Genomic DNA, 15,958 nt, shown 5'->3' on the forward strand with positions numbered 1-15,958 from the left:
TTAGAGGCGGTTTAGTACCGAATACGATTTATTAGTATCGCGGTACTATACTAGTACCGGTATACAATACAACCCTATCAGGATCACAGCGATAAGTAACTAAATCATTGCGATCTTGTCTAAATCAGTGTTTTTTAACCATAGCGCCCCCTAGAGAGCCACCGACACATGTTTGTTTACTCAGCATGGGCCGCAGCGGCACTCAGTTGTAATGCACTTTCTTACCACTTGTGGCAGTAAAGACAATCTCCAACAGAAGTAGTCTTGAGATAAAGTCATGGAGAAGTTTCTTGAGCACAAAAAAGTATGACTAAAGTGGTGAAGCAGCAACATTTAAAATACATTTAACATTTAAAAACCTCCAAAAACCTTCATCAATGTTTTATATACACGTTGCAAGTATATATGTCATGTAGTAACATTCATAATAACATGTAATATATACATGTTGTAAGTATATATGTCATGTAGTAACATTCATAATAACATGTAATATATACATGTTGTAAGTATATATGTCATGTAGTAACATTCATAATAACATGTAATATATACATGATGTAAGTATATATGTCATGTAGTAACATTCATAATAACATGTAATATATACATGATGTAAGTATATATGTCATGTAGTAACATTCATAATAACATGTAATATATACATGGTGTAAGTATATATGTCATGTAGTAACATTCATAATAACATGTAATATATGCATGGTGTAAGTATATATGTCATGTAGTAAGATTCATAATAACATGTAATATATGCATGGTGTAAGTATATATGTCATGTTGTAACATTTATAGTAACATGTAATATATACATGATGTAAGTATGTATGTCATGTAGTAACATTCATAATAACATGTAATATATACATGATGTAAGTATATATGTCATGTAGTAACATTCATAATAACATGTAATATATACATGATATAAGTGTATATGTCATGTAGTAACATTCATAATAACATGTAATATATACATGATGTAAGTATGTATGTCATGTAGTAACATTCATAATAACATGTAATATATACATGATGTAAGTATATAGGTCATGTAGTAACATTCATAATAACATGTAATATATACATGATGTAAGTATATATGTCATGTAGTAACATTCATAATAACATGTAATATATACATGATGTAAGTATATATGTCATGTAGTAACATTCATAATAACATGTAATATATACATGATATAAGTATATATGTCATGTAGTAACATTCATAATAACATGTAATATATACATGATGTAAGTGTATATGTCATGTAGTAACATTCATAATAACATGTAATATATTCATGATGTAAGTATATATGTCATGTAGTAACATTCATAATAACATGTAATATATACATGATGTAAGTATATATGTCATGTACTAACATTCATAATAACATGTAATATATACATGATGTAAGTATATATGTCATGTAGTAACATTCATAATAACATGTAATATATACATGATGTAAGTGTATATGTCATGTAGTAACATTCATAATAACATGTAATATATGCATTGTGTAAGTATATATGTCATGTAGTAACATTCATAATAACATGTAATATATACATGATGTAAGTATATATGTCAGGTAGTAACATTCATAATAACATGTAATATATACATGATGTAAGTATATACGTCATATAGTAACATTCATAATAACATGTAATATATACATGATGTAAGTATATATGTCATATAGTAACATTCATACTAACATGTAATATATACATGATGTAAGTATATATGTCAGGTAGTAACATTCATAATAACATGTAATATATACATGATGTAAGTATATACGTCATATAGTAACATTCATAATAACATGTAATATATACATGATGTAAGTATATATGTAGTAACATTTATAATAACATGTAATATATACATGATGTAAGTATATATGTCATGTAGTAACATTCATAATAACATGTAATATATACATGGTGTAAGTATATATGTCAGGGGCGGTATAGCTCGGTTGGTAGAGCGGCCGTGCCAGCAACTTGAGGGTTGCAGGTTCGATCCCCGCTTCCGCCATCCTAGTCACTGCCGTTGTGTCCTTGGGCAAGACACTTTACCCACCTGCTCCCAGTGCCACCCACACTGGTTTGAATGTAACTTAGATATTGGGTTTCACTATGTAAAGCGCTTTGAGTCACTTGAGAAAAAGCGCTATATAAATGTAATTCACTTCACTTCACTTCAGGTAGTAACATTCATAATAACATGTAATATATACATGATGTAAGTATATACGTCATATAGTAACATTCATAATAACATGTAATATATACATGATGTAAGTATATATGTCAGGTAGTAACATTCATAATAACATGTAATATATACATGATGTAAGTATATACGTCATATAGTAACATTCATAATAACATGTAATACATACATGATGTAAGTATATATGTAGTAACATTTATAATAACATGTAATATATACATGATGTAAGTATATATGTCATGTAGTAACATTCATAATAACATGTAATATATACATGATGTAAGTATATATGTCATGTAGTAACATTCATAATAACATGTAATATATACATGGTGTAAGTATATATGTCATGTAGTAACATTCATAACAACATGTAATATATACATGGTGTAAGTATATATGTCATGTAGTAACATTCATAATAACATGTAATATATACATGATGTAAGTATATATGTCATGTAGTAACATTCATAATAACATGTAATATATACATGATATAAGTATATATGTCAGGTAGTAACATTCATAATAACATGTAATATATACATGATGCAAGTATATATGTCATGTAGTAAAATTCATAATAACATGTAATATATACATGATGTAAGTATATACGTCATAGTAACATTCATAATAACATGTAATATATACATGATGTAAGTATATATGTCATGTAGTAACATTCATAATAACATGTAATATATACATGATGTAAGTATATATGTCATGTAGTAACATTTATAATAACATGTAATATATACATGATGTAAGTATATATGTCATGTAGTAACATTCATAATAACATGTAATATATACATGATATAAGTGTATATGTCATGTAGTAACATTCATAATAACATGTAATATATACATGATGTAAGTGTATATGTCATGTAGTAACATTCATAATAACATGTAATATATACATGATGTAAGTATATATGTCATGTAGTAACATTCATAATAACATGTAATATATGCATGGTGTAAGTATATATGTCATGTTGTAACATTCATAATAACATGTAATATATACATGATGTAAGTATATATGTCATGTAGTAACATTCATAATAATATCTACATATTTTGATCATTTTAATTATACGGCGCGATCACAACGTTCACAAATGATGATCCAGAAACGTATATTTCTGATCCTGAATATGAGGAGATTGATCTTGTAGTTTTAGAAGCTGTGTGCTAAACAGATCTGGCATTTAGCAGTATTGCTAAGTGCTAAATAAGATATACAAACTATCAACATAATAAAACCATCACTTACTGTACAATGTCTGCCCGTACTGTCATAAAGACTGATGGGATTTTTGTATCTTCCTATTTAGATGACAATTTTATCTTGTCTTTCTTGCAATTTTCAGGTCGAAGTTGGATGTCAAAGTGGACCAACTTGTGGGTTTACATCCACAACCTTCTACTATCCAGGTGAGAGGTGTGATTTATTATCGAGAATTAACTTTCACCAGCTCAGAGGCGATGCAGCAGCTCAATATGTCAACATAGCAGCATAAGCTAGTTAGCTCTCTGTGTAATCACGGCCCTACTAAAATAAAAGGTTGTGTGTGTTAGCGCTTATAATAACAACATAGCTAATACTTAATTAGTATTCAGGTTAAAAGATGCAAATGGAGTATCGTTGGCACTTTTTGGATCTTTTTTAAGAGAACTCACATATTTGGTTGTTTGGCCACCTCGTACTTGCTGTATTTTACGACTTAGAATGCATGTGAACGTACATGTTCTTGTCGTACATAATGATTGCGATTGATAGGCAACATTGCAAAAAAAAAACGTGAAGTTGACCTTTAAAGTTGCCAAAGATTGTCCGCAATAAATTGAGTGCGACTTCTCGACGAAACAAACAACAAAAATCAACACAAACCGTGTTTGTTGTGTGTGTGTGTGTGTGTGTGTGTGTGTGTAGTTTGCACATATTGTGCTTGACCAATGTAGACTCTTGCTGGATTAGGATCACAACATCCAGCCCTCAGGCCACAATGTGGGGAAGGTACGATTGACAGGAAGTTGTCGTGTAAAGGCAGATGTTTGTGTGTTTTTGTGTTCCTGTGTGTGTGTGTGTGTGTGTGTGTGTGTGTGTGTGTGTGTGTGTGTGTGTGTTCTTGCCTAGCGGGCAGGACACAGATCCAGGACAGGAAACCAAGCGGTTGTGCCACCGGATAGAGGAAACAAAAGAGCAGATAAATGATGAATGAGAGCCATTTACAAAGTGTTGACACAACCAAACTCAAAAACAAAACAATAACAATAAACAACATTCATGTCATTTTTTCCCTGCAACACTTTTATACTTATTCATTTATCATTCTTCACTTGTCCACTCTACCTGAGAAATGAGGCAACAAATAAACAGTTGGGATTTTCCATAACAAACCTTTTTTTTTTTTTTAATGATTATTTCTTTAAAAGTAACTGATTATTGTGTCGGTAGATGCCACATTATTAAATAATCACTTCAAGTTATTCAAAACAAAACAAAACGACAAGCATCGATTTTGAGCTCAGTTGTTTGTTTGTGTCTCCATCTTGTGGCAAAAAAGTGTAACTACCATATTATTATTGTTCTAGATTGTACCTAATGTCATGACTGGTTTTATTGATTATTCCATCCATTATTCCATTTATTGATTATGAGACAAGCAGTAGAAAATGGATGGATGGTACTTTTTCATCACTTATTGTTTGTCTTTGTACACTAATGTGTATATTTTAGGCCATTGGTTTTTTGTTTCATTTTTGCAAAAATATATATATATATATTTTTTTTTATATTGCTCTTTTTATCTTTGGTATGAACATTATTATGTAAACTCGAAGTTATTGATTTTTTTGTTTGTTCCTTGTTGCTATTTTTGTATCACAACATTTTATTATTCGATCATGTTGTACTGCTTTGTAATCTTTTGTTTTGTGATTGTGTGAAGTTTTTGGCCTGGACCCCAGGAACAATAGTCTCCACTGCGATGTAGACTAATGGGGATCCTTAATAAACTAAACTAAACTAAATTACAACAACACAAGGTGGCTGAAATTTAAAGGGGAATTTGGGAGTTTTGCCTATCATTCATAATCCTTTTGTAAGACAAGAACACATATGTTTTTCCTTTTTTTTCTTTAAGAATTCTAACTCTTAAAATATGGCATGTAAGAGGTGGCTAACAATGCAGCTAATAGGAGTACACCATTGTGTCCATAAAGCCCTCTAAACAAACATCCAAAACCCGCCAACAATACTCCATTTATATATCTCGTGTTTTGTATATATATATATATATATATATATATATATATATATATATATATATATATATATATATATATATATATATATATATATATATATATATATATACACTACCGTTCAAAAGTTTGGGGTCACATTGAAATGTCCTTATTTTTGAAGGAAAAGCACTGTACTTTTCAATGAAGATAACTTTAAACTAGTCTTAACTTTAAAGAAGTACACTCTATACATTGCTAATGTGGTAAATGACTATTCTAGCTGCAAATGTCTGGTTTTTGGTGCAATATCTACATAGGTGTATAGAGGCCCATTTCCAGCAACTATCACTCCAGTGTTCTAATGGTACAATGTGTTTGCTCATTGGCTCAGAGGGCTAATTGATGATTAGAAAACCCTTGTGCAATCATGTTCACACATCTGGAAACAGTTTAGCTCGTTACAGAAGCTACAAAACTGACCTTCCTTTGAGCAGATTGAGTTTCTGGAGCATCACATTTGTGGGGTCAATTAAACACTCAAAATGGCCAGAGAAAGAGAACTTTCATCTGAAACTTGACAGTCTATTCTTGTTCTTAGAAATGAAGGCTATTCCACAAAATTGTTTGAGTGACCCCAAACTTTTGAACGGTAGTGTACGCCAGCCATTCCTCATCTGCTCATCAACACCCGTGCTCACCTGCGTTCCAGCGATCGACGGAGCGACGAAGGACTTCATCGATGCGGTCGGCGGCTAGCGTCGGATAGCGCGTCTGCTATCCAAGTCAAAGTCCTCCTGGTTGTGTTGCTGCAGCCAGCCGCTAATACACCGATCCCACCTACAGCTTTCTTCTTTGCAGTCTTCATTGTTCATTAAACAAATTGCAAAAGATTCACCAACACAGATGTCCAGAATACTGTGGAATTATGAGATTAAAACAGAGCTATTTTGTACTGGATACAAACTTCCGTTTCAACCATTGACGTCACGCGCATATGTCATCATCCAAAGGCGTTTTCAACCGGAAGTTTCGCGGGAAATTTAAAATGTCACTTTATAAGTTAACCCGGCCGTATTGGCATGTGTTGCAATGTTAAGATTTCATCATTGATATATAAACTATCAGACTGCGTGGTCGCTAGTAGTGGCTTTCAGTAGGCCTTTAAGAGAAAGCCTTTGCAGCTATTTGGGATACAACACTTCTCAGACGGAAAGAACTTTCGAATGTCCGGGTCAGCTGTGATTCTACTTAGCGAACAACTTTGTCCCTTCCTCCCGTGGATGTGATACAGGCAGTGTGTGACTACAAATATTGCTTTATGGATGTGACTGTGAAATGGCCAAGAAGGGTGCATGATGCCCGCATCTTCGCTAACTCCGCCATCAGCGCGCAGCTGAAACATGGAACCATCCCAACCATTTCTTTTGGGTGACCCAGCTTATCCCCTGACGCCATATCTCACGAACCCCAACAGCGGAGTCAACTCACAACAACAATACTTTGGGTATTCTCTGTCAAGATTAATTGTTGTAAAATGTTCTTTATCACATTGTTTACCTGTCTAGTAAATATTTGATTAATTTATGATGGCTCAGGTGTGATTGACTACAATATGGCCCCACAGCACACTGGATTTTAGTTCATTGAAATACCACAACACTGGATATTGTTCAAAGGATATACATTTTAATTTAAAAACTTGCACACACAACACAGCAAACAAATATAAAATGCACAGCAAACTGTTTACAACATAGCTCTTTTAAATAACTTCACAGTGAAGTAAAGTCATCTACTGGGGAGATTGGAGCAGATGGACGCTCAGGTGGACGGAGGGGGGCGGGGGTCTCAAACGGTGGCATTGTTGTGTGTGGACACGGATAAGGTTAGGTGGCATTGACCCTGGATAACCTTATGCGGCTTAGTGTAAACGGGGACTGAGTCACAGTTTAAGGAAACTTAGCAGCATTTTATTAACTTTACACATAAAAATATATAAGTATAAATAGTTTTTAAATATTATCATTATTTTATTGTATGTAATTAATATTTTATTTATTTTTATTTGGATTCAATTTTTGGGTTCATTATTCTAAGGATAGTAGTTCAAGCGTACACGTTGTGTAGTCACATTTTTAGTATGTCCTATGTTTTTGTTTTAGGTGTATTCATAATCATTTAACCCATCAATGCATTGTATTCTTACTTATTATGTGTGTATTTTTTTATGCAAATTGTTTTAGGTGAGAGAGAATTCAAACTAGTAATGCCGTTGACAATACATGGAAATATGGCCCCATTTTATGGAACGTTTACAATCAAAACACACCAAAAAGTAAATGATAGCCAATATTTCGGAATAATTCCCACCAAATATTCGTATAAATTACATTATTCTGATCTACATCTTATCTGAGATAAGATAAGCTGATACTAGTGATTGTTTCCTTGATTAAAACATTAAAAAGGAAAATAAAAACAACAACTTTTGAAAGGAAAGGCTCCTCAAGATCCGGCTCCCTACAAAGTGCCATAAATCCCATCCGTCAGCAAAAATATTTAAATATATTATAAATATTATGCACTATTAATCATTGACAATCCAAAACAATGACTGGTTCGTTTTGGGGTAGAAGACCAATAAATACATTTTATGGCTGTGCTAAACCAGCTAACATTCTGTTATAGCGGAATAATAACATTACAAATGCCTCAGATACGACACAAATGTATATTATACAAACGTTTCCTTTTATGGTAATAGATCATTTTGGTCAGAACATTAAAGGCCTACTGAAATTACATTTTTTTATTCAAACGGGGATAGCAGATCCATTCTATGTGTCATACTTTAAAATTTTGCGATATTGCCATATTTTTGCTGAAAGGATTTAGTATAGAACAACGTCGATAAAGTTCGCAACTTTTGGTCTCTGATAAACAAAACCCTTGCCCCTACCGGAAGTAGCGTGACGTCACAAGAGTTGGGGCTGCTGAGTCTTTCCTATTATTTTCAATGATGGCCGCCAGAAGTGAGAGCGATTCTGACCGAGAAAGCGACGATTTCCCCATTAATTAGAGCGAGGATGAAAGATTTGTGGATGAGGAAAGTGCAAGTGAAGGACTAGTGGGGATTGGAAGCGATTCAGATAGGTCCCGAGCGAAGACGGGTCAGCAGCGCAGAGATGTCCCCAACCGATGCACAGGCGAGCGGTCCAACCCGGGTCCCAACTCTGGACAGCCAGCACTTCATCCATGGTCACCGGAATAAAAATGTTCTCTTCATATAAGTGACCACTCCGATGCTGTTCAGCACTTGCAGCTTGGCTGGCTGCTCCAACTACTCCTCTAGTCACATGATGCACATTGAAGAGTCATGGTCAGCTGTGTACCGTTCGAATCCCAAGAAGGGCTTATGTCCTGGCTGCCACAGACTGGACAGTGACACCACTTGATGAGACTCTGGAGGCACGAATCAAAGATGATGTACTTCGCTTCCTTGTGGCAGCCCTCTTCACGCATCTGGTGAGTACGTGGGCGATCCGGCAACCCGTCAGATTGACACGGATCCGATGTCGATGACTCACTCGGCACGTAGCTGTCATCGGAAGAACCACTAACAAAAGGCGCAGTGGGACTTGATGCTGGTCCTTCATCAAACAATGCAGGAGGTGGTCGTAGCTTGGCTTTCATTCCAGACGCACCTGGAGTTGCTATGTTAGTCTGCATCGCGGGGCTGTCAGATGGAGCTGCTACACTTGACGATGGGACTTCTCTAACCCTGGCCAGCCGAGCTCTAACCCTCTCGAGGATCTCTGGGGTCACCTGGTGTCCTAGCAATAAAATCAAACACAAGTTGTTTTATATAATCTGTTCAAATCAAACTAGAATCACATACTAATTATTGTCTTTGAATCACCTAATTTATCTGTCTACTCTACTCTGCACAGGCAGCTGTGCAATGTGTACTGTGATGTGCAGAATCATGTTCATCACCGAAATAGACATACCCTTTGATCTATGATGTATTCTCCCTGTTTGGATGCTCTTGCTACTGGTCATTCCTGTCCCAATCGGTACCCTGTCCGTCTGGCATCCTTGTTCTCTTGTATTTCCCTGGAAATGGAGAAACAGCTACATGTAATATGGATACCTCATTTACATAAATTATGAATACTTTTGTATTGGGCTTGAACTGTAATCCATTTGAACATTGATTGGGAAAACAAATCGAACCTGATCTTGATCGCCCTCCTCATCAGGCAAATCTAGTGCCATTGCCTTTGGTTCATCCACCACTGATGCCGTAGTCGTACTGGCCATGATCTGATCTATTGCCTGTAAATGTACAATACTTTCTATTATTGTCTATTGTAATCTATTGACAGTATTGACACTATTGACAGTAATGTCAGTAAATGTACAATACTTTATACTGCAGAAGAACTTGAAGCAATAATTATATGTAGACTATTTTATTGTTAATTTATTTCATTGTTCACGGAGTAGTCCAGTGGTTCTCAAATGGGGGTACGCGTACCCCTGGGGGTACTTGAAGGTATGCCAAGGGGTACGTGAGAATTTTAAAAATATTCTAAAAATAGCAACAATTCAAAAATCATTCATAAATATATTTATTGAATAATACTTCAACAAAATAAATGTTTAGAATGAAGTTCATGAATCCAGATGGATCTCTATTACAATCCCCAAAGAGGGCACTTTAAAGGCCTACTGAAACCCACTACTACCGACCACGCAGTCTGATAGTTTATATATCAATGATGAAATCTTAACATTATAACACATGCCAATACGGCCGGGTTAACTTATAAAGTGACATTTTAAATTTGCCGCTAAACTTCCGGTTCGAAACGCCTCTGAGGATGACGTATGCGTGTGACGTAGCCCGACGAACACGGGTATGCCTTCCACATTGAAGCCGATACGAAAAAGCTCTGTTTTCATTTCATAATTCCACAGTATTCTGGACATCTGTGTTCGTGAATCTGTTTCAATCATGTTCATTGCATTATGGAGAAGGAAGCCGAGCAAGCAAAGAAGAAAGTTGTCGGTGCGAAATGGACGTATTTTTCGAACGTAGTCAGCCACAACAGTACACAGCCGGCGCTTCTTTGTTTACATTCCCGAAAGATGCAGTCAAGATGGAAGAACTCGGATAACAGAGACTCTAACCAGGAGGACTTTTGATTTGGATACACAGACGCCTGTAGAGAACTGGGACAACACAGACTCTTACCAGGATTACTTTGATTTGGATGACAAAGACGCAGACGTGCTACTGTGAGTATGCAGCTTTGGCTTTTTTTTGCGTATGTACGTAACTTTTTTTAAATATATAAGCTTTATGAACCTTGGGTTAGGTGAACGGTCTTTTGGGCTGAGTGATTGTGTGTGTTGATCATGTGTTTGAATTGTATTGGCGTGTTCTATGGAGCTAGGAGCTAGCAGAGGAGCTAGGAGCTAGCATAACACGTACCGTACCGTACGTGCGCGTCACGTACGTAACTTTTTAAAAATATATAAGCTTTATGAACCTTGGGTTAGGTGAACGGTCTTTTGGGCTGAGTGATTGTGTGTGTTGATCGGGTGTTTGAATTGTATTGGCGTGTTCTATGGAGCTAGGAGCTAGCAGAGGAGCTAGGAGCTAGCATAACAAACACGCAGGTGTTATTATGCAGGATTAATTTGTGGCATATTAAATATAAGCCTGGTTGTGTTGTGGCTAATAGAGTATATATATGTCTTGTGTTTATTTACTGTTGTAGTCATTCCCAGCTGAATATCAGGTACCGTGAGTATGCAGCCTTGGCTGCTAAACATTCGATAACTTGACCGTATGTGCGCGTCACGTACGTAACTTTTAAAAAATATATAAGCTTTATGAACCTTGGGTTAGGTAAACGGTCTTTTGGGCTGAGTGATTGTGTGTGTTGATCAGGTGTTTGAATTGTATTGGCGTGTTCTATGGAGCTAGGAGCTAGCAGAGGAGCTAGGAGCTAGCATAACAAACACGCAGGTGTTTTTATGCAGGATTAATTTGTGGCATATTAAATATAAGCCTGGTTGTGTTGTGGCTAATAGAGTATATATATGTCTTGTGTTTATTTACTGTTGTAGTCATTCCCAGCTGAATATCAGGTCACCCCCGGCTCTCACAGCATCTTCCCTATCTGAATAGCTTCAACTCCCCACTAGTCCTTCACTTGCACTTTACTCATCCACAAATCTTTCATCCTCGCTCAAATTAATGGGGAAATTGTCGCTTTCTCGGTCCGAATCTCTCTCACTTCATGCGGCCATCATTGTAAACAATAGGGAACTTTGCGTATATGTTCAACTGACTACGTCACGCTACTTCCGGTAGGTGCAAGCCTTTTTTTTATCAGATACCAAAAGTTGCAATCTTTATCGTCGTTGTTCTATACTAAATCCTTTCAGCAAAAATATGGCAATATCGCGAAATGATCAAGTATGACACATAGAATAGATCTGCTATCCCCGTTTAAATAAAAAAAATTCATTTCAGTAGGCCTTTAAGTTGATGATTGCTTCTATGTGTAGAAATCTTTATTTATAATTGAATCACTTGTTTATTTTTCAACAAGTTTTTTGTTATTTTTATATCTTTTTTTCCCAAATAGTTCAAGAAAGACCACTACAAATGAGCAATACTTTGCACTGTTATACAATTTAATAAATCAGAAACTGATGACATAGTGCTGTATTTTACTTTTTTTTCTCTTTTTTTCAAACAAAAATGCTTTGCTCTGATTAGGGCAGCGTTTCTCAAAGTGTGGTGCACGCCCCACTGGTGGGGAATAGAGACATGACAGGTGGGGCGCGAGGAACGAGAGGAAATGTCACTTTAATTTTTATTATTTTTATTATATTTTAAGATTTTTTTTTTTTACTATGCTTTCATTTTCTATACACACTGTAAATCACTGTGATTCTGTCTGTGAAATCCGCTATATAAATAAATGTAAATTACTTATTTTTCCTGTAGGCTTTAAATTTCTAGGTAGGAGCGAAAGTTTGACAGACATAGCAACAGTAGCTAATGGTGGCGGGGCTAAGCGGAACAAACTTTCGCACAGATGGGTAGCAGGCTAATCAATATCCACTCATCGGGCAGAGAGCTGTGTCCATTCTTCTCCCCTTTGCCACATCTTATCTGTGTGAGATAGGCTTTTCAGCTGTTGCTTCACTCGAAGTACAGGTCTCAGCTGAACATTGAGCATGACTTAGGAGTGGCAGGGTCAAGCCTGCAACCCCGATTTGAAAAGTTGTGCATTGCAAAACAGGCTCATTGCAGCCACTAATGCTGGAGTACTGTAAAACTCATGTTCACTTGCCCTGTCTTGCCAAATGCATAGCTCCTCCTTTTTTTTTCTCCAAAGATTGCAAAGTGGCAGTTTTATTTTATTTATTATTAAACTTGATGCAAGTTATTTGATTTATTATTGAACTTGATGCAAGTTATAACACTTTTATTTGATTTATTATTGAACTTGATGCAAGTTATAACACTTTTATTTGATTTATTATTGAACTTGATGCAAGTTAACACTTTTTTTTAATTATTTATTATTGAACTTGATGCAAGTTACAACACTTTTTTTGGTATTTATTATTGAACTTGATGCAAGTTATAACACTTTTGTTTTATTTATTATTGAACTTGATGCAAGTTATTTGATTTATTATTGAACTTGATGCAAGTTATACCACAGCTGCACAGTTATTTTATTTATTATTGAACTTGATGTTATTTTATGTTATTGAGTTTGAATGTATACAACTTGATGTGACTTGATAAAAGTAACTAATGGGGGCGGGGCTAAGCGGAACAAACTTTCGCGCAGATGGGTAGCAGGCTAATCAATATCCACTCATCGGGCAGAGAGCTGTGTCCATTCTTCTCCCCTTTGCCACATCTTATCTGTGTGAGATAGGCTTTTCAAACTCATGTTCACTGGCCCTGTCTTGCCAAATGCATAGCTCCTCCTTTTTTTTTCTCCAAAGATTGCAAAGTGGCACTTTTATTTTATTTATTATTAAACTTGATGCAAGTTATTTGATTTATTATTGAACTTGATGCAAGGTATAACACTTTTATTTAATTTATTATTGAACTTGATGCAAGTTATAACACTTTTGTTCTATTTATTATTGAACTTGATGCAAGTTATACCACAGCTGCACAGTTATTTTATTTATTATTGAACTTGATGCAAGTTATACCACAGCTGCACAGTTATTTTATTTATTATTGAACTTGATGTTATTTTATGTTATTGAGTTTGAATGTATACAACTTGATGTGACTTGATGTTCAATAAATTTGAACATGTTAAGCTTGGCATTAGCGTTCTGTTGGGGCGATGGGGGCAGGTGAGGCTTGAAAACTCCCCCTTGTCCAAAGTGGGGGATGACAAAAAAAGTTTGAGAGTCACTGGATTAGGGGATACTTGAGTTAAAAAAAATGTTCACAGGGGGTACATCACTGAAAAAAAGTTGAGAACCACTGGAGTAGTCTATGACTGTGTGTGTGAGTTTTGATTGATTGATTGAGACTTTTATTAGTAGGTTGCACAGTGAAGTACATATTCTGTACAATTGACCACTAAATGGTAACACCCCAATAAGTTTTTCAACTTGTTTAAGTCGGGGTCCACTTAAATTGATTAATGATACAGATATATAGTATCAGATAAATACTATCATCATAATACAGTCATCACACAAGATAAACACATTGAATTATTTACATTATTTACAATCCGGGGTGTGGAGGGGGGTTAGGTTTGGTTGTTATCATCAGTCATCAACAATTGAGAACAAAGAAATGGATATTGGAACAGTGTAGTCTGACTATGGAAACTGGAAATCAAGATTCTTACCCTCTTCCTTTCCCTTTTGGCAAATGCAGACCTCATGCGCACAGTCTGTCCACTTGTGGAGGTTGTGGGGTGCTCGGAACTTGTCGAACTTGCACTTAAGCCTGACCGTGGTCTGTTGAAAATAGTTGGCTTCGCGCCTTTCTTCAACACGAGTCGACGGGTGGTGGCGATGCCCATCGCTGCCCTTTGCAAGGGACCCTCTTCGAAACATGATCGTTCGAAATGTTCGCTGCATAATGCACTGTACTTTGTGTGTGTGGTCCAATCCAACCGTTTTCGCTTGACTTCTTTGTTCCATAGTAAAGCTTGGCCGCCATCTTTTGGGAATAAAAACAATGCAACGCCGGTTGTGTTCGTCTTTGTGTTGCTACATCCCGCAGCAGCACACCGCTTTCCACTCACAGCTTTCTTTTTTGTAGTCTCCATTGTTAATTGAACAAATTGCAAAAGATTCACCGACACAGATGTCCAGAATACTGTGGAATTTTGTCGAAGAAAACAGGGTTTTTTTTTATCGGGTCCGAAGGGGTCGAACCACTTCCGCGGATCGTGTGACGTCACGCGCATGCGTCATATCCAAAGTAGTTTTTCAACCGGAAGTTTAGCGGGAAATTTAAAATGGCACTTTATAAGATAACCCGGCCGTATTGGCATGTGTTGCAATGTTAAGATTTCATCATTTTATTTTATTTATTTATTTTTTTCCGTAAGAGTTTTTTTTTTTTTTTTAAAGTTTTATTTATACATTTCAACAATCAAATAAGTACAAAAGTAGTACAAAACAGTACAAAAAGAATAAAAAGCAGCGCCAGGGGGTTATAAATTCAAAGTAACTAAAATAGAATGCAAAAAAAACAACATATATATATAATATAAACAAAGTGCAAAGCCATAGGCTCACTCAATTTCAGTAAACAACTCAAATTTGGAACACAGCATAATCGTCTTCACAGCTTTCTGGTTGCTAGAGGTAGAGAGTGTCTTAATGTACAGTTCTAACTCTTTTTTAAAGGCACAAAAGACAGGTCGGGTATTGAGAAACTTACATTTATGAATATAAAACTTAGCCAATAGTATAATGAGGTTGCAAAGGTAAAATTCCTTTTCAAATTTTTGTTCATATAGTGTAAAACCAAATATCACATCTTTAAATTAAGATTTCATCATTGATGTATAGAGGCTTTGCAGCTGACGTCATCAGCCACGTGACATTAGCTTGGCGGCCATCTTGCCGGTGTTGTACCGAAATCTGTTACCCATCGGAATTTGTAACTCCAGGGGGCGATGTTCCCATGGCGTTTGTTTGATGGTTAAACGGCAAGCCCAAAGAGGAGGAGAAGAAGAACGCTTGCGTAAATGGCGTAAACTATCCTTAATGCTGAAACGTCAGTTGTCAGAATTTCAGCATTAATACATTACACATAACAGCTGATACAATGGACTCATACTATAATGAAAGTAAGTCATTGATTTCCAGAATATGTGTAAT

General features: G+C 35.6%; 2 protein-coding genes across 2 annotated transcripts in view; one reads left to right on the forward strand and one right to left on the reverse strand.

Moving 5' to 3' along the window:
* Nucleotides 1-15,958, forward strand: part of LOC133656159 (breakpoint cluster region protein-like) — a 590,239-nt gene that overhangs the window by 186,163 nt on the left and 388,118 nt on the right. The gene's annotated exons all lie outside the window — the stretch shown is intronic.
* On the reverse strand, nucleotides 7,257-15,002 carry LOC133656169 (peroxynitrite isomerase THAP4-like). The gene is made up of 4 exons (XM_062057073.1): nucleotides 14,470-15,002; nucleotides 9,779-9,880; nucleotides 9,553-9,658; nucleotides 7,257-9,375 (listed from the first exon to the last, which is right to left on the reverse strand). Exons 1-4 carry the CDS (start codon nucleotides 14,893-14,895, stop codon nucleotides 8,891-8,893), a joined length of 1,119 nt encoding a protein of 372 aa, XP_061913057.1. The 5' UTR covers nucleotides 14,896-15,002; the 3' UTR covers nucleotides 7,257-8,890.

This window comes from Entelurus aequoreus, linkage group LG08 (assembly GCF_033978785.1).
Source record: "Entelurus aequoreus isolate RoL-2023_Sb linkage group LG08, RoL_Eaeq_v1.1, whole genome shotgun sequence".
Taxonomy (NCBI): domain Eukaryota; kingdom Metazoa; phylum Chordata; class Actinopteri; order Syngnathiformes; family Syngnathidae; genus Entelurus; species Entelurus aequoreus.